The sequence below is a fragment of the Nicotiana tabacum genome, chromosome 7 (genome assembly GCF_000715075.1).
Source record: "Nicotiana tabacum cultivar K326 chromosome 7, ASM71507v2, whole genome shotgun sequence".
Classification (NCBI taxonomy): Eukaryota; Viridiplantae; Streptophyta; class Magnoliopsida; order Solanales; family Solanaceae; genus Nicotiana; species Nicotiana tabacum.
Genome location: NC_134086.1, coordinates 31,091,623 through 31,114,758, shown reverse-complemented (window position 1 = coordinate 31,114,758; position 23,136 = coordinate 31,091,623). Strand labels below are relative to the sequence as shown.

General features: G+C 35.4%; 3 protein-coding genes and 1 non-coding gene across 4 annotated transcripts; 3 read left to right on the top strand and 1 right to left on the bottom strand.

The window, feature by feature from the left end:
• The first annotated feature begins 491 nt into the window (after positions 1–491).
• LOC107781467 (protein PAM71-homolog, chloroplastic-like) lies at positions 492–9,398 on the top strand. Its single transcript, XM_016602166.2, has 10 exons — positions 492–798; positions 2,620–2,779; positions 3,978–4,161; positions 4,651–4,698; positions 6,457–6,553; positions 7,789–7,952; positions 8,123–8,188; positions 8,660–8,710; positions 8,817–8,921; positions 9,006–9,398. The coding sequence occupies exons 1-10, from the start codon at positions 663–665 to the stop codon at positions 9,069–9,071; spliced, it is 1,077 nt and encodes a 358-aa protein (XP_016457652.1). The 5' UTR covers positions 492–662; the 3' UTR covers positions 9,072–9,398.
• A 781-nt stretch (positions 9,399–10,179) lies between these two features.
• Positions 10,180–15,689, bottom strand: LOC107781468 (beta-glucuronosyltransferase GlcAT14A). The gene is made up of 4 exons (XM_016602167.2): positions 14,863–15,689; positions 13,130–13,205; positions 12,890–13,005; positions 10,180–10,922 (listed from the first exon to the last, which is right to left on the bottom strand). Exons 1-4 carry the CDS (start codon positions 15,458–15,460, stop codon positions 10,414–10,416), a joined length of 1,299 nt encoding a protein of 432 aa, XP_016457653.2. The 5' UTR covers positions 15,461–15,689; the 3' UTR covers positions 10,180–10,413.
• On the top strand, positions 13,737–13,931 carry LOC142162552 (U2 spliceosomal RNA). The gene has a single exon (XR_012693800.1). It is a non-coding gene; the product is annotated as a U2 spliceosomal RNA (small nuclear RNA).
• Positions 15,690–18,698: 3,009 nt separating the features above from the next.
• LOC107781470 (F-box/kelch-repeat protein At3g23880-like) lies at positions 18,699–19,928 on the top strand. The gene has a single exon (XM_016602168.2). The coding sequence runs from the start codon at positions 18,729–18,731 to the stop codon at positions 19,926–19,928; it is 1,200 nt and encodes a 399-aa protein (XP_016457654.1). The 5' UTR covers positions 18,699–18,728.
• Positions 19,929–23,136: the final 3,208 nt, after the last annotated feature.

Genomic DNA, 23,136 nt, shown 5'->3' with positions numbered 1-23,136 from the left:
TTCTTGATCAATTGAAACTTGGATCTTTAAATTTAAAATAATCCCCAAAAAGTCAATTTAGTGTTTTTCTCTTTTTGTTTCCGAGGTCACTTTAACAAAGTTATATACTTCCTTTATTTTATTTTATATGATACTATTTCCTTATTAATTTATTTAAAAAAGAATGATATATTTTTATATTTGAAAATAATTTAAATTTAAATTTCTCATTTTATTTTAATGACATGCTTTTATAACCATGTAAATTTCTTGGATGTTTAATACAAGTTTCATATCTCCAATATCTCTATAATCGTATATAATCAATAAATAATTTATATACACCGATCAGGAAAAGTAAACAGTGAATCCAGCCGGCTATTTGTGTAAAGATCCATCCAAGGAACAACTCCAATTGGGCTTGGGCTAATAATCCAGCCCAACTCCACCGCTACAAAACGACGCCGTTTGTGAACTTCATCAGTTTATCGCCAACGACCCATTATGGCACGTGGCATCTGCAAAATCTGAAAGCCTAATCAGTTGTTCTAGTCCAAAAAAAAAAAGAAAAAAAGAGGTGTGTTTGAACTGAACTTCTGTGTTTGCAGAAGAATCTCAAATTATTTTTAGATGACTTCATAAATAGAAAACATTCTTTTTTAGTAGAATTTGAAGAAGAAAAAATGCAAGGCTTGGCTCTTCAGACATCCAATTCTATAGCATTAAGTTATGGGAAGAGAAAGCTTTCATTTTTGAATGTGGTGGATTCTTTGCCTAGTAGACCATTCATTCCCAGAAGGAATATTTTTCCTTCTTTATGTAAGTTTCTGAATTTCCTTTTCAATTTTGTATAATGAATATGAATGATTTCCCATTAGGTTGTGAGAGATAATTTTTGTTTTAAGTTAAGAACTATAGTTATTTGAGGAGTTAAATGGTAGTATATGCTTAACTGGTTGAGAGGGGTTTCTTTATTTTCTATTTATTGAGAGTTAGCTTCTTTGGATTAGTGATTTAGTATCAGATAGCAGTGTAAGGCAGCCCGGTGCACAAAGCATCCCGCACTCATGCAAGGACCGGGAAAGGGTGTGATGTATACAACCTATCCTAATGCAAGCACTAGTGATTACTTCCACGACTCGAACCCCTAACCTATATCAGAGTGTCAGGGTCACTGGATGAATTGATGAGCTCAACTACAAGAGTTCATTGGAAAATAAAAAGAATAAAAAGGCAAAGGGCAGCCCGGTGCACTAAGCTCCCGCTAGGTGCGGTGCACAAAAAGCATTTTATGAAATTGTTTAAGATTGAAGCTTTATGTCGTTTTTGTGTTCCTTTGGACTCTTTTGATTAGGGTATGGTGGACAACTTTGAGTTTTTTTTCCAATTTTCTGCTCGTTGGGCGCGTCCAGTTTAGCTTGTCTGTGAAGTTGTAGAGTGTTAGAAAAATATGTAGTTGGATTTGTAGCTTGATCAACTATTTCATTAGAATTTTCTTTCGCGCAAATCAGGTCAGAGACAATGTAGCTTGGTGATCTAATTCAGAGAAAAAGGAGTGCTGGTGTAGTACCTATGGCTTAGATGATTTTTGACATTGTGACACATACCTATAGCTAGTGAATGCTACTTATATGATTGCTTTTAAACTCTAAATTACTTCAATCCTTCAAGTAATGCTGATCAAAAGAAAGAAAGACGCCTTAACATAGTAAACAAAACAAATACATGTGTTGGTGGAGGTAGCAGGTACCGGTGGAATATTCAAGGTGTGTGCAAGCTGACGCGAACACCACTCTCTTTAGAGAAAAGAAAAAAAAAAGAAACAAAAGTGGGCAAATTCACTTAATATTAAGGCCAGATGCCACTCCTTGTTGATATTCCCACATTGGATGAGAATGGGGTTATTGATCTTCATCTCCTTATATGGTCTTGGACAATCCTCACCTCTTGAGCTAGCTTTTGGAGTTAAGTTAGGCTCAAGGTCTATTTTTTTATCATGGTATCAGAGCGAGGCCCATCCAATTCATTGGTTAACAATGGTGGGTCCTCACTTCTTTTAAAGAATGTTGGGTCCTCTCTAATATTGTTGACACTCTAGATGTCTAGTCTTAGGCATGTGGGAGGTGTTGATATTCCCATATCGGATGGGGATGGGACCATTGGTCTCCTTATACGATCTTGGGCAATCCTCACCTCTTGAGCTAGCTTTTGGGGTTGAGTTAGGCTCAATGTTCATTTCTTTATTATGGTATCGGTCTATCAGAGCAAGCACATCCCCATTCATTGGTTACCAATGTTGGGCCCACACTTATATTGTTAACGCTCTAGATATCCAGTCCTGGGCGTGCGGGCGGTGTTTATATGCCGATATCGGATGGGGATCGGGCCATAGGTCTCCTTATATGGTCTTGGGCAATCCTCACCATTGAGCTAGCTTTTGGGATTGAGTTAGACTCAAGGTTCATTTGTTTATATCAGGTAACATTCTTAATCCCCACCAAGATAATTTGTTAATCCTCTGAGATTTTGATCCGTCACCTTTTAATATTCCTAGTAGAACAAGATTCTTTCTTTTTCCTCTCTGATTACTGCACCTTGTTGCTGTATTTCATTACTGACTCTTGGCACTGCTTCTTGTAGTAAGATGTACAGGGCTGCCTAAGTTGCATCAAAGACATAGCAGAATTGTACCATATGCATCTAATGTTGGTGTTGGATCTGGAAATTTCGAAGAAAGTCAAGGAAATGAAAGCCAAAAATTTTCAATTGATCAGCCATCTGCAGATGGCTCATCAAAAATGTAAGTTTTATAACTTAGCAATTAAATAACGAGAATTTCCACCCACGAATAAATTATGCAAGGTATGCTGGATGCTTAAAATATCTTTTCTGCATAAATAGTGTGTTTTTCAGATAACGAGTATATGTGGAGAGGAAGATAGACGGGTAAATGTTTCGTAAAGAGTGCCAAGAATAAGAATGTGTTTGGTTTGTGCGACACATTTTCTCCTGTCAAGGGCTGGATTTAACAGGATTGCATATGAAACTATTTTATCCCGTTAAACCACACATCTCAGAGATAAACAGATGATAAAGTTTAATGTCTTGTTAAAGTGTTTTGTGGGGGATAGACTAATAGGATATTAACACACCTGTCATGGAACTGTAGGCTGTTCAAAATAACGCATTACATATCTAGTATTTAGACTACTTAGTAATACAAACACCATAGTCCATGATTTTGAATCTGATAGCATCCGCTTAAACAATAACCAACATACTCATGCAATGCTAGCAATTCAATGTCAAGAGAAAAGCACAGAGTACCAGTGTTTTCTGATTAGGCAAAGAACATAAAATTGCGCATTAAGTTGCTCAATATGACATTTAAGTATATCACCTTAATGCATCTTGATTGAAAATCTTTGTCAACATCCAACAAATACCTCTATTTCCTGGAAAGTGGCCTATGTTTAGTTAGTTTTTTTTTGGTTACATATTAAAACTCTAAGAGAAAATAAAAAAAGAAGCATTCACAATGATTACAACCCTCAGTGTAATAACAATTACAATTTGCAATTTGATTACTTATCCTTTCACTTCAAGAATGAAAGGAAAAGGTCCTCACTGCAGTCGTTTTTATCTTTTCAAGAAGCACCAGGGGTTGGGGGTGCATTGAAGGTTTTCTGCACTGAAAGATTGAGGAACGGGAAGCTGATCCCATAGGGAGGTGGAATTCAATGAGTAGTTTTAAATAGGCGCCCAGCTAAAAAGTGAAATGATTCTGTTCCTAGCTTTAGCGATGTTTATAGGATGTTACATCATGTATTAAGTTATAGAATCCTAGTCTTTGATTTGTTGAACATAACCTCAACTTTCTTGCTATCTTCATGCATTTCTTAATATGTGGAAACAGGTTTTTATTTTGACATCAATTAACTAAATGGAACTTTCGCAATATCTGAAACTTATGTATGTTGAACTTTCATTAATGGCAGCGAGGCACTTCCTAGTCAAATTCCTTATCCTCTCTCTATAGCTCTTGTGCTTTGTGGATGTTCATTAGTATTTTCGTTGATTGCCTTCACGAAAGGAGGACCCTCATCACTCATTGCAGCATTCGCCAAGTCAGGGTTCACTGCTGCATTCTCGTTGATATTTGTTTCTGAGATTGGAGACAAGGTAAATGGAGAGATAGACACAATATGCTATATTTATTACCTTTTCCTGAACTCATGATCTTTTTTGCCCTTTCATTTTCTTTGTTTTTTTTCCTTTCCATCTTTTTCTTTTCCTTATTTTTTTTGTATGAGGATAGTGCGAGTGGTCTTAGATTTTGCTGACATTGATACCTTGTAGGTGTAAAAAGTGGTTTATCACGTACCAACCGAAAGAAATGGTAGTAAAACATAAATGGCTAAGTATTTATGCATTAACAATTTTTTTTTGCTCCACTGGACCTTCGCATCTTAGGTGTCTTTTAATGCAAAACTTGATGCTTTCAGAATGAGCCTTGTGACCCCATACATGGTTCTACTTTTATGAATATATCTTTGCTAATTGGTTGAGTTATTTAATCTGGGCTCTGATATGGGTCCTGTGCTAGTATTGAGATAACTTGTCTTATTCATTAAATCTAACTAATTCTTTCTTTAATATGCAATGCAACAGACATTTTTCATTGCTGCCCTCTTGGCCATGCAATATAAGAGAGTACTGGTATGAACTTTTGCCTTCCATGTCCCTTGCTTCCCATTTTTATCTGTTTTTCATTTATGGAATTGCAACTTTCTTGCTTTGGGACTGCCTCACTTGATAGGGTTTTGGCACGTCCAAATTGGATGTGCTAATATTTTCTTCTTTCTACAATGTTGACTCCACAATGGTATCCATGCCTTCTACGGGCAATTTTATTTATGGCAGTGTTCTCTATGCTTTGCGCTTGTGTCACTAACTGTCCCCAACTTTACCAAGGAATGAAGTAGGAGAAAACAATAGTACTGGAGAATCTTAGACATAATTGTTCTTTCCATTTCCGTTTTATATTCTTTTTTGCTGGCATTTTTAGACTAATAATATGAGGGATACGCTCAAGGAACAGTAGAGGCCAAACGAATTTCTAACGGGCATCTTCTTCCATCATGTTGGAACATGCTCAGGGAAAACAGAGGCTCCTTCCTCTGGATTAATCATTTTAAGATGTGCCAGTAATGGCAGAGCTAGAGAAACTTGATAGTTATTCTTCTAGGATGCTCATGACATTGTCCATTCATCTTTGTCCTGTTGATGAGGGAGAACTCATGCGGAAAAATTGACGTGGTCTCTGGAACAACTTGACGTTTCTGCCTGAAAGTAAATGTCAGACGAATTGATCGAATTAGTTAAAAGATCTCAGAATTGATTGAATTATCAATTGCAGTCTCATCCTATGGAGATAAATGAAAACCAACGTAATCCATTTCCATTCTCTTTTGTTCTTTTATAAATCAAACTTCTTCCATGAAGGATAGCCCCACCATTCAGTTAAAATAATCATTCTTGCTTTCCAAATAATTTAATCATTGTCACTGTATGCAATTGATCTCAAAATAATTCAGTCATTTTATCTTTATTATGCAATTTGATCTGTTTTACATTGTCCACATTGACTTGGGACTTAAAGCAGACACTTGTTGTATGGAGAACATATGGTTAATTTTAAGTGGGTTCTTATGCTTCATTTTCCGTTACCGGTCGTGGAAGACCTGGTGAACCACAACCGTCAAGATGGAATTTGTCAAAATATAAAATAAAATGGAGGTTTATGAAATGGCAAACAAAAAATTAGCTCAAGATTGATATGAGAAACACTAAATGAGTACACTGTACTTTTGATCAGGTAAACTGTTCTCAATGCTTATGGATTCGAGAGCTGGCAACGAGATAATCACAACATCTAGTGTTGATCCTCAGGGGTATTAAATTTTAAGCGAATAAAAGTGAATAATTGTGACTGAACTTAGTTATATCTTGGAAGCACTCCACTTGAAGGTTTCATACATGATCTTGTTTTTCTATCTTCTTTTCATTGTAGTCATAGGTTACTCTTACTGTCAAAATTTTCAGGATGAGATCCTAGATAGGATTATTTGGTGGTTGCAGTATCTGCTTTTAGATTTTTTTTTGATGAATTCTGCTTTGGAATTTTTTGATCCTACTGAAAAGAATGCGATCTATTTTTCCTCAACTAATAAGTACTTAGGAGTTATAATTAATCCTAATTATGTGAAATAAACTTGAAATATAAGAACTTAGAGAAACTTATTGAAATATAAAAAATTTAATATAAACAGTGCAAACACAAGTTCGTGTATTGAAATTCAATATGATGTAAATACAGTTTAGCGTTGGTATTTCTTGCAAACTGCATTAGGTAAAAGTAGTAGTCACATTTGTAATGTTCAATGCTTGATCTTACTTTATTACGTCAATGATCAGGTTCTTTTGGGATCAATGGGTGCTCTTTCACTTATGACAGTTCTCTCTGTCATAATAGGGCGAATCTTTCATTCAGTACCTGCTCAGTTTCAAACAAGTAAGTTAGACCTTGGGACTGTTATTTCTTTTTGCTTTTCATTTTCTGATTGGCTCCTTTGAATCTCTATTTATTGACACATCTTGCTTAGCATTTTTTGCTGAAAGAACTTATCCTAGACTCGAATCATGTTCTTAGTTAGTAAAAGTAAGCTATTGATTTCATTGGCAGAAAGTGTACTGATAAGCTGTAAGCTTTTTAGGTACATTATGACTAGCTGGTCAAGTGTGTCGATCCACCGGATAAAATAACCTAATATTCTCACTGAAAGTTGGGATTATATAATGCTTCTTACTCTAAACACATGATAATGTCTCTTCCTGCAAAATGTAGACTGATGTGTTAGTGTTATGATACTCTTCTAACGTACATGCAAACTATTACCTATTTCCTTTTGGACACCAGAATCACTAATATTTATGTTAGAAATCATTCTAGAACTAAAAAAAAGGGTAGCCCGGTGCACGAAGCATCCCAGTGCTAGAAGAAGTTATCAGTAAGGGATTGAATATATTGAACACACTTCCAGTGCTTTATGTTACTTTCAAAAGAACAAATTATTGTAAACTTTTCATACTGTCTTGAAAAATATCTATTATGAAAGTCTTGCCTGTGACATGCATAAATAATGAAAAACTAAATGCAAAACTTTATAATACAATAAAACAGTTCCTGCTTTACTTCATTTGTTTGATAATAGCATCAGAACAATAGACGTCAGGTTCAATATTTAAAGTACTTCCATTTAAAAATAAATAAATTTAAACTGTTAGTATCATCTTTCTTTTTGATAGGTAAGGTACTGTTATTAATCTGCATTGATAAGGTGCTAACATATTTAGAGCAAAAAGGATTTTTCTCCCGTAACATTCCATGGAGTCCAAAAGCTAATAAAAGTATTTGTGTCCTTTACGTATCTCAAGTTACACAAAGAATCCAGAGTTTGCAGTGTCCTATATTTCATGCACAAAGTGTGTCATTGCATTTCCTTCAAAAAGTCTGAAGTTTCTCTCCTTCCAAACCATCCACAAGATGCACACTGGTTCCCCAAACTGTCTGGAGGCTTCTTCTTCATTTTCTTTCCTTGCCAACTGCCATCAGCGTCCTTCCCTATTAGGGCATAACCCATTGCGGACCAACTAAATTGTCGCGTACCATCTTTTTTTTGTTGTATTTCTTCTCTTTTGATATTTGCAAGATATTCATGTAAGTTTCCTGATTGTTTTGCATAACAGCCTTGCCTATTGGAGAATATGCTGCTGTTGCGCTCTTGTTATTTTTTGGTCTCAAATCAATTAAAGATGCGTGGGAACTTCCAAGTAAAGAGGTAGAGGCTGGTGAAAAGAGTAATCAGGAACTTGATGAATTTGCGGAAGCTGAGGAGCTTGTGAAGGAAAAGGTGAACAAGCTGCTGAATGCCACTCTAAAATACTGTATAATTCTCTGATAATTCTGCACTTCCAAAAGTTTTAAATGTCACAACATGTATTTGTGGGAATGACTTCTTTCTTTGCACCACTTGCATTTTTGGAAACCTGGTTCTAACCATTTTATAGATGGCTATTTCAGGCATCGAAAAAGCTCACAAATCCACTTGAAATTTTGTGGAAGTCCTTTAGCCTTGTATTTTTTGCTGTAAGTATCTTCTTCTGGTTGCAACATTGTTTCTTTGCTGCTTTATTTTTTCAAATCCAAAGCCAATGCAAAACTTGCGATATTCTAGATACCAAGATACCGATTCCTTTTCTTTGAATCAAGTAAGGAATGTATTCATTAATAATGGGGGAAAAAATATCCCGTATACAAGAGTTATACCAAAAAAAGAGAACCTACAAAAGACATGGTTCAAGCTTGGATGACTGTCAACATTTATTAATTCAAAAATCCAGTTATATGAATAATTATTTATCTGCTGGATATCTTAATAATCTTCATGTAAGAAGTTCTTTGAATGTGACATGGAACACAACAACTAGTTGTTTCCTTAGGTCGCATTTTTAACATTGAAAGTATAGAAAATTTTATGTAACTATGTCCAGCTTTTAAAGAACAGTAAGACCTGTTATAATATTCAATTAGGAATGTAATGCATCCTATGCTTCTCAGGAATGGGGAGATCGATCCATGCTTGCTACAATAGCGCTTGGTGCAGCTCAGGTACAGTTCTTAGGACATTCAACACTAACAATATGCTTTTTAGCTTTTGACAAAATTCAGTTTCAAAACATCTCCAACTTCCACTTCCTCACTTCCATTTTTGCAGTCTCCGTGGGGCGTGGCAAGTGGTGCCATTGCAGGACACCTGGTTGCGACATCTATTGCAATACTAGGAGGCGGGTTTCTTGCCAATTACATTTCTGAGAAACTGGTAAGACAGTTCTAAAAGTTCCTTTTTTCCGCTCAAAACAAGTGTATTTTGTATTCTAAGCATCTTCATCTTGGTTCGATACAGGTTGGCTACTTGGGCGGAGTCCTATTTTTAATATTTGCTGTTGCTACTTTGTTTGGAGTGTTTTAACCAAGTGTTACATATGAGAAGACGAAAAGACCAGATAGATAGTCGAGAACATTGGTAGTGGTAGAGGGCAGGAAACTACCATCAGATCAGTAATATGTTCATGGCGTAAAGCAATACATTCTTGTACTGTAGCATTAGTAGAGCCAGCTATATTAGTGGTCTTTAGGCAACACATGAGAGTTGTATTTACAATGCTGATAGGACCGTTGAGAAGAGGCTTTTCCCTAATTGTTGTACAAGTTTTGTATGAATATGTGAAAGAATCAGGATTTGTGTTTCTTCTGTTGTAATAAGTTCCCACTATTATTTATGATTTAAAAGTTGTAATATTTGTGTCCTTCAAGTTCCAAGTTGGCATTGTTCAAGTGATAGGAGTGCCACGCCAGCAAGTGTTTGATGCTTTTCAACATTCCATCTGCTATTTGTCACTAAATTTCCATCCAAGTTCAAACAAATACTTATGTACTGATTTTCAATGGTTGAAAGGTGTGGCGAGAGGGAAAGTTGTAAGCCACAACTCTCAGAGTTTGGAACAGTTATGGTAGTTCAAAAATTATGCAAGAACAGACGTACTTGTTATATATCAAGAAAAGATGCAACAGTTGTGAAATCTGTTGAGAGTATTCCACATTGGTTGAGGGAATATTTGTTATCTCCTTATATGACATTGAACAATTCTCACTTTGTAAACTAGCTTTTGGGTTGAATTCGACTCAAAATACATTTTCTTAACATAGTATTAGAGCCAGATCTATCCCAATGTCAACCCCTCATATTATGTTGTCTACTTTCCAGATGTCCAACCCTACACATGAAAGGTGTCCTATATTGGTTGAGGGGATGGCCATTGCCTCCTCGTATGGTATTGGACAATGCTCACTTCATAGTTAACTTTGGAGTTTGAGTTATGCTCCCATTTTCTTAACAAAATCTTGATGCTTGTGGTTGAATGAAACTGATCTAATAATATCTGATATCCAAGCTTACAGACCGTGAATGCATTCTAAAGCATGGTCATGCAACAAAACTTTAAATTACCATCTGAAAAGAGAGGAGAATAGATAACATAGATGCTCTATCACAATGCAAAAGGACTTAGTTCTAAGACATGAAAGAAATTTGTGGGAATTGATTTCTATTGCCTCAACAGTACTAGCCAATCCAATATACAACCTCCCTTTTGAAAAAACTGAATATACAACAATCAGCTTTCTGTCAAAATTGCTGACATAAAACTACATGATGCACTTGGTGGCTCGTGTGAATCTTTTCGAGTCTCGGGCAAAAAGAAACTATCTTTGAGTCTTCTTCTCTTTTGTATGTTGCTCATCTTGAGGGAGCTCTATTCGTAGACACATCGGCTAGACTGAAATGTACCATTGCTGAAGAGCTCAATAAAATGTTTTTCCAGCCTCTTTGCTCCTGGACCTGGTCTTAGAACTTCAGCATCTCCCCAAAGAGTACATTTGTCAGTTTCATTATCACCTAAACACCATCCGCCAGGCACTGGTTCATCGTACTTGTGGTGGAGAAGTTCACGGTCTATCTGGTCAAGAATCGGATCATTTGCCTTAATTAGTGTGGCAAATGCTGCTCCACTCATCACCAGGTCATCAAAGTCACTGGAATTGAGTTCACGAGCCTCTTGTCTTGAGTTAAATGAAGCATACTGCATGTTGTGGTTGATTGTAGTTTTATTGAACTTTCGTGAATTGCACAAAATGGTAGGGAAGTAAACAGATGCCGAGGATGGTGAATTTGACAAGTACATTAGCAGAGTTCTTGGTAGGTTATCTGTGCCTAAGATGCAGAACTCGATAAACTTCCGACTCAAAATAGCAGATGAAGACCCTGGAGCCAGGAGGAAAAGTTTGTTAGTATTGGGATTAACATATTAAGCCAGTAACACTAAGATTTTACATGGCATGCCTTTACAAAGTTTCTAAAAATCAATGCTACCAAAAATTCAAAACAATACATATAACTAGGAAAGAGTACTACCCTTTGATGTTTGCAAAATAGGCTCACCTTTAGAAATGTTTTTAGGAATTAAGATGTTTTCTCAGGGAAAGACACTGATCGTGCTCACACATTGTTAAAACACTACAAGTGGAGCTAATGCTACAAGAGACAAATTTTTGCCCGTAACCAAATCAAAGAAAATATTGCCACTAAAAACTCAAGAAGTCCTAACACCTTCCTTCCACCTCCTCTAGAACAGGTGAATCTCCACCATCCAAGACTTTGAATACCATTACCAATGATATCACAACGAGCTGAGGAGATCAGTTTTGTATCAGCCACATTTGCCGGACACTAAGAAAATCCATTAGCTCTACAGAAGATTAAAGGAAAATCTCGTCTCACCTCTCTCAGGGAGGAAATATCAGCAACCAAACGAAATTTTGACCAAGGGAAACCAGAGAGATCGAGATGGAAGAAGAAGTTGAGGTTGAGGAATCAAGTTTTTTTTGTTGCTGAAGTAAGAGTAAACTCAAGCTGACTTTCAGCTAATAGTGAAGGATAATGTTAGGCTAGAAGAAGTTATCAGTACAGATGGCTGCGATTGTGTCAGTAACCTTCGCCATTTAGTAACAATGAAGGGCGAAATGGACTTTGCAGAGGAGGATGAAGGGCCGGTATCAGATGACAAGTGATGGAGGAAAGTGCAATAGAGAAATTACCTTGAGAACTGTTTCCAAGAAAGAAAGGGTTAGAAAAGTAAAGAAAAGAGGTATATTTCGGGATTACTTTCTCTGTGCATCTTTTTATTCTTCAACTTCCGAACTAATAAATGCAGTCATAATTTGATAAAGTCAAGCTTCTTTTCCTTTTGAACGCAAAAACTTGATATACTTTTGATATTTTGAAGACTAAACTGTGCCAACACATTGTGTGCATGTTTATCTTATAAAATATCTTTTCGCAGTTTCCTCAAGCCTTATGTCAACCATTCAAGCAAGTTTCTATTAATTCCCAACTGCAGCAATCATTTCATTTTCACACGTCCGTGCCTAGTTCGTTATTAAAAATCTGTTCGGTTTTTAAAGTATCCAAAAACACTCCAACATTTTCACACCTCCTTGCCCTTATAACTTATCCAAAAAGGTTAGTTCCCAAAAAAAAAGGGGGGAGGGTGGGGGGTGCTTCTCAAGGTCAAGGCTAAAATAATAGACTCTTGGGATATGTTGTAGATTCAGAGACTGAAAGATTTTGATTCCAAACTAAAGTCATTTTGCTAAGTGAATAGTGTAGCTAAAATGGCAATAGTTATGGCCACCTAATTTAGCAACTTCTACATAAAGGCTTGGAGAAGGATGGACACTTAGGGGCACTCAGATGCTTATGCTTTCTAACCAAACACTTGAAACAAAGTTATGCCCTCTTAAGTACTTTAAATTTTTTAGTCATCTGCTTTAGTCGATACCTTTTGGTGATATTGTTCTAGAGAGAAATGCAAAATTGCGCAGTAACTGATACATTATAGAAGAGTGAAGACCTTGTTGAAACAAGTGGTTTTGCTTGCTGCTGCTAACTACTAAGACACTAAGACGAGTAGACGACTGTTTGATCAACAAATGGACCTAAGAACATTACTGCTACCTAGTTGCATCTCAAAGTTACTTTTTTAATCTTTATTTTCTACTTCACTTATTTATCTTTCTTTTTAACAGGAGTAAAGATTGTGACTCAGTGTTATAGTTGTCTACTTCATATCAAGACTGTTTTTCTTCAATCAATCATTCAAGGGAATTAAATAACACAAGCATATTCATTCTTCATCAATCATAATGCAGAAAATATGACCACAATCTGACCTGAGAATAATTGATAAGCATCGGGCAGTTCCCTCTTTTGAGTTGCAAAAAATACTTCATCTTCTTCTGCAAGATAGAGCCCAGGATCAACAACTATTGGTTTCAACTTCCGTGACCTGGAACATCCAACATAGTCATATATTAAGATCTAAAGCAATACATTACTTGCTTCTATCTATACTCATATATGCTTAAACAGAAGAGATAGAAACTTATAATACGAAAAGGAAATGGCCATACTCTCTCCACCCTATGTAGCTTGTGTGGTTGACAAAATTAAGATCCTTGGGAAGATATGACAGAATGTGTAGAAGATCTGAAAATCAACAGTAAATAGCATCAGATAACTCATCAGTCATTACCAAAGTGAAAGCGAGCTGTAGTGAGAAATGATTCCAATTAGATAAACATTGATTAGATCTAATTGTAATGCCTGTAAGTAAATAAAAACTAGCGGAAAAGGAAATCCATCTGTCCATGTTCAACAGCAAAATATAACATCTGTTAACACCAGAGTCAAGAAAAAGAACCAGCTTACATCCTACAAATAGGCAATCCAAATGCCAATGAACTCTCTCAAGTAATCATATCTCACTGGAGGGGGGGGGCTCAAACTAATTGTCGTTGAATTACTCCTGGAAACAGTTTGACAAAAAATATTGGGGTGGGTTGGTGGTGGCAGGGAGTAGGCAAACACCAACTTCACTTGATACAAATTTTCCTCCAGTTTGTGGAACTGGAACAAGTTCGCGATTAACTATTCACTAGCGTTGAGCTTCTTTAGGTCATACATCTATATTATTTAATTAACCTTTGACCAAAGGATAGTATTATCTCTTTCTTTCCGATGCCTTTCTCGGCTTTTGGCTAAGATCAAGTGTACCATTTGTTCTTATCAGTTTAGTATCTTTTTTTTTGTTTTTGACAAGTCATAAGGAGAACAGTTTCTTGAGTTAAAGATTACTTGAAAGCTTAAAGTAACAATCTAAATATCCTAATCACTTTCTTTGTTTGGCATTTGTCGAAGAAGAGAGCCAAGACAAGCTCAAGTCACCAGGATAAGTCTTTGTTTGTTTAACATTGAGTTGAATGCAGACACAAAGTTGCTACTTTTAAAAAAAAAAAGGATAACAATTTGGATCCATAAGGTCCAAAGTCACACTATATCAGTTCCACAGTGACCTATTTCTGCTAAGGGCGGTAACTACATAAATGAACTTCTCCTACAACTGCAGTACATGGAAATACTTGCATGATGACTGGATAACTCCTTACCACAGAAAAGTGTACTCACTACCAAATAAATGAACATTCTACTAATAAATATTCCAAGTTTAGCAAAATGTAATTAGGATCCTAACTCCACGAGAAAAAATCCGTCTATTCATACATACACACTACAGTTATTCAACAAACACTAAAAAAAGAACACATCTTTAAACATTATCCAATATGCAAATAGTCTTGAATAACAATTGGCAATCAGCGGACACTAAATCTAGTAATGAACAGTTAACAGAGATCATCAAATTAGTAAAGATGAAGGGAAGGCTTGGAGCAACGGTAAAGTTGTCTCGTCTCTGTATAGGTCACGGGTTCAAGCCGTGGAAGCAACCACTAATGCTTGCATTAGGGTAGGCTGTCTACATCACATCGCTTGGGGTGCGGCCCTTCAGCGGACCCTGCTTGAATGCGAGGTTGTGTACCGGGCTGACCTTTATCAATTAGTAAAGATACTAACTGCAAAAAGATTAACACACTACAATTACTCAACAAACACTAAAAAAGAACACATCTTTAACCATTATCCAATATGCATAGAGTCTTGAGTAACAAAGGGTTTGCAGAGACCAACAATTAGTAAAGATACCAAACGCCAAAAAGATTAAATCTTTCACACACTTCACAAAAAAGACTAAATCTTCACACATATTTCACAAAAAAGATTAAATCTTTAGACATAAATTTCATACCATCTTGAGTAACAAGTGGATAATCAGCAGCAGAGAGATTAATAAACCAATCCCAATGAGTAGAGACACGGAGAAGAATGGAAGCTCCATGAAGTGTAGCAGACAAAGCAGAAGAGCCAATTGGGTATACAAAATCAGCTTTACCAATAAAATTCACATTCTGTGCAGCTTTAAAAAGTGGTACAGATTGAATATACAGTGCAAGATTGTCACGTTCAGATTGAGAAGCTTTTTTATTAAGATGAAGTAAATACTGGTTTCTTGGATGGTAAATGGAAAAGAGCAAACGGATGATTCTAGAAGAGTCTTGAGTGGATCCAGAAATGAGGTAAGCAATGGAAGGGGGGGTGGGGAGAAGGGCATTTTGGTCATTTGGGTTGGTGGGGTTGTGATGAAAGAGGAGACGATGAGGTTGGTGATTGGGGAAAAGGGAAGGGTGGGGTTGAGGAGGGTGGGGTGGTGGGGTGGGGGAAGAAGTGAAGGTAAAGGAAAGAATAAGGAGAAGTGAGAAGAGAGTGGTGGCAATGAGGATAAAGGGTGTTGAGATTTTAGTGGTGGTTCTGGTGGTGGTTGGTGGTGGTGGAAGGTGGTTGTGCATTTTTTGTGATTTTACAGATTCTTGAAGTAGGAATCTGGTTATTGTTTGAGAATGTTGTGTTTTGGTTTTTGGTTGTTTGCGTTGGTTTTGTCAGTCACAGGTGACACTGATCTATGTCTATGATTTGATGATTGTGATTTGGCTCATTGGTTATTCAAATTTGGGGAATGAAAGGGCGGCATCCAGAACAATGCTCTAAGGAAAGTTGCAGCTTGTTTGGATGGTTGCTACTCCTTGTATAGTATCATATCATATTGTTATTTCAAAATAATAGTATTTGTTTTTATTATTTCATTAAAATTTATTATTCCGAAACAATAAAAAGTCTCATTTCTTGAAACAACCGGTGTGATGAGATTATTTCCTATTTTTTTTTTTTCAATTATGCATTGCTCCATAGTTCTCTTTTAACCTTTACCTTTTAAAAAAAAAAAACTCCAATCTCCCACATATAACCTGTTTTATCTTCATCCTTTTTTCCCATAACTTCTTCTGCTTCTAGCTCCAACATAAAATTGCTAAGTTTGTTCCCCTAATTTTATTAGAATTTACATGAATTTAATTGATTAATCTATTTATAAGACATATTTGGTGATAACTTAGTAGAAAAGGGTTTTCTTAAATTATTTTTATGCATAATTCTTGATAAATTTAATATTTAAATAACTGAGGATATTTTAGTAAACTTATCAGTTACAGTACAATATGATACAGTCAAACCAAACAGCAAAATGTTATTTAACAACAGCAAATAATACAATCTATTCAAACATTATATTTATAAAACGATACAATACAACACAATACAATACATTATAAAACGATGGGTAATAACCCTCTAAACAAGCTGTTAACAAAAGATGGAGTGTGTTTTTCGTGAGAGAAAGAAAAACAAATAAGGTCTCTTGCATATAACTTAAAATATGAAAAAAAAATTATATTAATCGATCAGAAAAGATGATTACTTATGTAGTTACGTTTAGAGTAGGTTTAATCCTTTAGAGTAGTTATGTTTAGATAATCGTTTAAATATATTTTAAAGTAGTTTTCTTATATTTGTCAAAAATAAACCTTTTTAGTCTTCGTTATATAATTGACAAACTTAAAAAAGGGCGATGGCCGAATTCGAGGACTTTTAATAAGTGAAACTCTCATGTTGAAGTCTTTTAATCTATGATTTCTGTTTTGTTTTGTTCTATAATTATCGAAAGCTTTGTACACCGAGCTGTCATTTTTTTCCCTAGATAAAGGATCAAAATCAGATGCAAATTTAGGATTTTTAGAATTTGGATGCATCATTGAAAAAGTAAAAAATAAAGAGTACTATGTGAGAATTGATCCATGTTACTTTGGATAAATAACTAAACATTCAATCAGGGGCACCATTCAACCTTTTTGAAGCATTGAGGTCAGCATATAATATTAGATTAATTTTAAGAAATATATACATAAAATACTTAATTTGACGGAAAGACTATGGGTTCACGTGCACCATAAAAATGGCCTAAATCCCTGATCACAGTAATATTTGAAGTTCTTAAATCCATGTATGCAGTTAGATCTTTTTTTTTTTTTGGGTGTGTGTGTGAATATGAGGGCTTAAAAAAATATAACAAATGAAACTAAGCTTATAACTTCCAAACCAGGTGTAGACAATAAATTTGCATCGAGAAAATAAAATCAAGACCGAAAAATATTGCAACAATCGTAGTATTTTATTTTGAATATTTAAGTGTTACAATCTCTATGGATCCTCTGATTCTTCTTTCCAATAAATTCAAGGGCCTTTGAGCTTGATGTTGAATCTATGTTTGTTGCCACGAACGACGATCTTGAATTCAACTACCACGAACTTTGATTTGAACTCACACTCCTTGAACCTTAATTTGTTCTTCGTTCTTGAGCTTGAACTTGATTTGTTCTTCGTTCTTGAGCTTGAACTTGATTTGTTGAACTTGAACTTGATTGCTTGAAGCTTGAAACTTGTGGAGGAATTTGTGGTGTTTGATCCACGAGCTCTCTCTTGCTTCTTGTTATAACTTCTGGTGTCTTTTCTGAGTTATGAAGACCCTTATTTATAGTTGTGGAAGGGAGAAGTTGTGATAAGAACAAATTCTTTTCGACCAATCAAATTGAAGTGTGACATATCCGCATTTGATTGGCTAGAACATGTCACTTGCACATGTGGCACGATTTTATTGGCCTTTTAATGTGACTTGGCATGCATTGTCATTTTGATACGTGGCATGATCCTATTGGCTCTTCCGCTTGACCTGGCGTGCCACGTCATATGACACGTGACACCAAACTGGGCCTCTAGGAAGATGACATCTTGAGCTTAATGAAGTGAGCTCATCACTTTAGCCCGATTAAATGAGCTAGCCCAACGGATTAAGACTCATTTATTTAATCCATATATATTGGACCTATATAATTAATTCATTTATATATTAGCCTATAAAATTTATCTGTACCAAATTTAAAATATAGTCCAAATTATTTTACGGATTTAATTTTAATAAATTTGTATGCCTACACCAGGATTTGAAAAACAATAGTTTTATATTTTTCTTTCAGTTAGTTCACCTGGAAAGAATCTTTTGATTATTCGAATTGCTGATTTAAAAGTGAAACTCTAGCCCATCTTCATAGGATTTTATCGAACACATGAATATGTTCAAAATACATATTCTAAACCTCTAAACATTAACGAGTTTATGTGGCATTGAATGACTAAGTTGGACAAAATGTATGGTAAGCACGAATATAATTAAGGGGGCAAGTATTCATTTAAAAAACAATGAAATCAGAAAAGATAAATAAAAATTCTAAAAGCAAAAAGAAAAAGAAAAAGAAAAAGAAAAGCACCAAAAAGTGGTTAGAGGGAATCAAAAATGCCACTTGTATAAAATTTAGACGGTCCCAATGTAGTATACCAAGTACGGGTGTACGAGTTTAATTGAATCCATAACTTTCAATGCAGCGTAATAATTTATAAATAAAAATTCGTTAAAATTGCAGAAATACTTAGATATGACCCTATAACATTAAAAATATAATGTTTTCAATGCTAAAAACCTTAAAAGTTGAACACATATAGTTTAAATCCTAGATCCGATGTCGCACAACATTTGTAGTTGTGTGAGACATGCAAAATTTCTCAGAGTTGACCATTGGAACATTGAAATAGAAAACATTGTTGGCAGCTTGTCACTTTGATCATTTGTGAGTCAATTGAGAGAGCATTCTTCAAATCCTAAAGCCATTTATGGCTACAAGCAATGATATCAAAACCTCAATAACCAAAGATCAAATGCAGATTCCAAATTTTCCAATAGAAATCATCATAGAGATACTCTCAAGATTACCAGTCAAATCACTCTTGAAGTTCAAGGGTGTTTCAAAATCATGGCTTTCTTTAATTTCAAGCTCTCAATTTGTTAAATCCCATTTAAAAATATCAGAAACAAAGAACAACTTCTCACACAAAAAACTCCTTTTACTCTCCATGTATCTTCCTCATACTTTATATTCCTGTCCCCTTTATTCTGTATTGCATGAAAAATTCATATCTAGTGTTGATGAGCTCTATATCCCTTGGAATCGATCGAATATAATAGCAGGTGTTGGTTCTTGTAATGGATTGTTTTTCATGTGCATTGGCATGTACACATTTAACTTGTTTTTGTGGAATCCATCTACTAGAAAAACCAAGAAACTGCCTTTTTCTGGTCATGAGTATTCGCGATGTGATGTTACGTATGGATTTGGTTATGACGAGTCTACTGATGATTACAAAGTGGTTGAAATTTATGGAGTTTATGGTGTTCAGTATGTATATGGTGCCAATATCAAGATTTATAGTTTGAAGGCTAATTCTTGGAAAATGATGAATAAATATTGTGATGCACTTTTTTCCTCTGATTCTGGTGTATTTTTGAATGGATCACTTCATTGGGCAGTGGCACATAGTAATGGATATTGGGATATAGTTTCACTTAGTTTGAAAAATGAGAAATATGGAAATTTAGCATTGCCTAAATATGATCCTGGAAACTGTAATAGTTCCATCTCAAAGCCATTGGGAGATTCAACTGATTTTGAACCTGGTATTCTGAATTGGGCATTAGGGAAATTAAAGGGATGTCTTTCTTTATTTTGTGATTATTACAAAGTTAAGTTGGATGTATGGGTAATGAAGGAGTATAATGTGAAAGAGTCTTGGACTAAACTGGTTTCCCTTCCTTATACAGTGGCGGGGATAGGGTCTCGGATTTCACCTTTGTGTATATCAGAAAAAGGCGAAGTGATGTTGCACGATGGATCACGTGTTATGGTGTATAATGCAGGAGATAATGTATACAAAAGTGTGGAGATTCATAGCATGGATACTGGTGTTGGAGCAGCAACTGTCTATGCCGAGAGCCTCATTTCACCAAATCTTGACAGTACTGAAAATACACTATAGCAGAAATGTAAACTGCTGATTTTCTAATCTTGTCGCGTACATTTGAATTATACTATTGATGTTTTAACATGTTTCATTTCTATGTTATTGTATCATGACTTGTCTTGGAGGTCCAATTTATTGTATGACAATAGGTATTAACTCTATTGTGCATCTAAATTGGAGGTTGCAGGTGACTGAAGAAGCAACTATAGAACTGCAAACTGCTGTGACTAGTGGCGAACCCAGGAATGTCCGTCCCAAAGGGTGTTCAAACCTGAAAGAAGTGAAAAAGTTTTCCCGATAAAAGGTGTTCAATATATGTTATATACCTCTAAAACTTAATACACAGTGCACTTTTTCGACGAAGACCCTTAGGACAATGTAGATTCACCCCTGGCTCCTCATGCAAGAAGCAAGCAAATAGCAGCAGCTTTTGAATTACTTTGATGATGTCTGAAAATCAGATATTTCATGTCCTATATGTCATTTGACATGTATTTGTTATAGAATTCTTTTTGTATTTAAAACTTGTAACATTTGTGTTTCTGCTGTTATGTCCATAAAGTTTTGCTATCTGCATTGCATTTGAGAACATATTAATTGAAACATACAAAAGAATTCATCTTATGGAAATATCTGTTTAGCTTCTTTCACCTTTGGTAATCTTTGAACCTACACTTCTTTTGTTTTCATTAGTTCAATTTTTTTTCTTTATATCTGCAATAAATTTATATTACATTTCAATTGGCTGTTGTTACGATGTTTGGTCTTTATATCCTTTAAAACTAAAGGGAAAATATATGCAGTATTTTCCTAGTTTCACAATCTTACATTGTGCCATTAGGACACCTAGGCTAAGTATGATTCAGAAAAGGTAAAAGAAAAAGAGGGAACTGATTGATAACTCAGATAGGTAGAACTGTTCCTTGAGAAAATAACTTTCTTTGCACTATCAATATATATATTAGCGATATTTTTGGGTTAACCATCCGCTATACGAAGTCAACCAACTAATCTGGATTCACGACATCGCTATATATTAATTAAATTTTGATCACTCATAGTGAAATACTTCAAAGTGAACCTTGACGTAACTGGTAAAATTGCTGCCATGTGACCAAGAGGTCACGGGTTCGAGCCGTGGAAATAACCTCTAGCAGAAATGCAAAGTTGGAAAGAAGGATTTTACCTTATTTCAGGTGGATTAGTGCGTATCTGTTCGGGTGGAGGCGGACAATGAAAAGACAGAAAGGAGTGAATGATGCCAACCAACTCGACAAAGACATTCCGATATGAAAAAGATAAAGAAAGACGTGTTAAGCTTGTGTTTTCCCAGCCAACTCGCACACGACCGACTTTTCTTCGTGGAAACAACCTCTTGCAGAAAGGCAAGGCAAGTGTCACACCTCCTTTTTCCGTACCCGCGAGGGTACAAGGGAGTTTTTTCCAATTAAAAGACAATCGAAACGGGATTGGTTTATTTATTTCAGAGTCGCCACTTGGGATATTTAGGGTGTCCCAAGTCACCAATTTTAACCCCGAATCGAGGAAAAGAATGACTCCATATTACAGTCTGCGTACCAGAAATCCGGATAAGGAATTCTGTTAACCCGGGAGAAGGTGTTAGGCATTCCCGAGTTCCGTGGTTCTAGCACGGTCGCTCAACTGTTATATTCGGCTTGATTATCTGATTTTATACAAATATGAACTTATGTGCAAATTTTAACTTTTTACCGCTTTTATTATATTTTTTAAAGGAATGTGAACATCGTTTAAAACATGTCTTTGGATTGCGTCACATGAAATGCACCCGCGATCCAGAACATATTTTTATTCAATGTTTTAGGATTTGGATTTGGGTCGCATGAAATGCACACCCAAGTTTGAGAAGGTAAGATTATTAAAATACGCGCCTAAAGCGATTAGCGTATTATTATTTCTGGGTAAGGTCGTGGAACTTTGCTAAACTGTCGATCCCGAGTTCTAAGTAATTAAAGCATACATTTTTGTGAGGGCCCGCCAATCTGTGCATTTTATTTGGCGAGGCTCGTCTCATTTTATTTAAAAGGATAAACCTAAAGTGACTACATTTCTTCTACTAAGTTTGTCTCTAAAAATAAAAGAAAATTTCTTAATTAATTACATGCTGAAAACGTAACTTATCAGTTATTAAGTTACGACTAATGTGAACGGAAAATTGCGATCGCATTTGTACAAGGAAAAACTGCTTTCATTCTACATTCTATTATTTACTAATGCTAGAACATGAGATAGATACACAATAATATCAAAACAGATTACTTATTCTCTGATTAATTTAAACTAACATTATTAGATGAAGAAATTATACATATGCAACCTCATTACTCATTAATCATTCAACTACATCTTTATACAAAGAAAGAAAATTATATTCAACCACAAATCTAAACAGGAGGAATTCAACAGGAACAAAGCCTGATTAATATTTCATTTTTTGCTTCAAGCCGAGATTGTACAAATGTGTACCTGGAAATGGCAATATAAGAAGAAATGAAGTAGGAGTCAGTAGCAATAATACCACAGCAACAGCAGATTCAGCAACACCGCAAAACCAGCAACAACCAGTAGAATAACCCAGTAACAGATTGAAAACCCAGCAATGCCAAAGTACAATCGCAGTCAAAGCAGAAAAGAGAAAAGATACAAGATGCAGTAGTTTCTGATTTTTGAATAACATTCGAGAAAAGCAAACAGAAATTATTCGAGTGAAGTTCAAGTTGTCTTTTTCTTTTACTCTCTAACACTCTTGAAATTTTCCAGAATGTATTACTCTCAAAAATATTCTCCCAATAATAATCTCTAAATCCTCTCAATAATGTTCAAGTGTGTTCGCTCTCAAGTGTAAAAATCTCTCAATAATCTCCACCCTTTTTCCTCTCAATGTTCAAGTCCTCCAAAATGTGTCAAATGACCATATATATATAGCAAGACCTTGTCTTGAATTCCCAACCCCAAATTATTCCCCTAATGGCATGCTTTGTCCCCACTATTAAATGTCTTCTTTATTTTAAACCTTGTCCCCCATGCCTACATTAAATAAATACAAGATTCCTCCCCATTATGTTTTGTCTTGTCCCCCATTATATTAAACAAGTACATCAAAAATCCCACCCCATTATATTTGTCCCCCATGCTTAACATAAAGAATCAAAATAATGTTCAATTACCAAACTACCCCTCCGAC

Bases quoted from the DNA above. Each gene is read 5' to 3' on its own strand.
- LOC107781470 (XM_016602168.2), top strand. From the start codon at position 18,729: ATGGCTACAAGCAATGATATCAAAACCTCAATAACCAAAGATCAAATG.
- LOC107781467 (XM_016602166.2), top strand. From the start codon at position 663: ATGCAAGGCTTGGCTCTTCAGACATCCAATTCTATAGCATTAAGTTAT. The intron at 4,162-4,650 runs GTAAATGGAGAG...GCAATGCAACAG, and splicing joins TTTCTGAGATTGGAGACAAG to ACATTTTTCATTGCTGCCCT. The intron at 6,554-7,788 runs GTAAGTTAGACC...TTTGCATAACAG, and splicing joins ACCTGCTCAGTTTCAAACAA to CCTTGCCTATTGGAGAATAT.
- LOC107781468 (XM_016602167.2), bottom strand. From the start codon at position 15,460: ATGCACAACCACCTTCCACCACCACCAACCACCACCAGAACCACCACT. The intron at 13,006-13,129 runs GTATGGCCATTT...TGGATGTTCCAG, and splicing joins AGCTACATAGGGTGGAGAGA to GTCACGGAAGTTGAAACCAA. The intron at 10,923-12,889 runs GTCAGATTGTGG...TCCTGGCTCCAG, and splicing joins TGCTTATCAATTATTCTCAG to GGTCTTCATCTGCTATTTTG.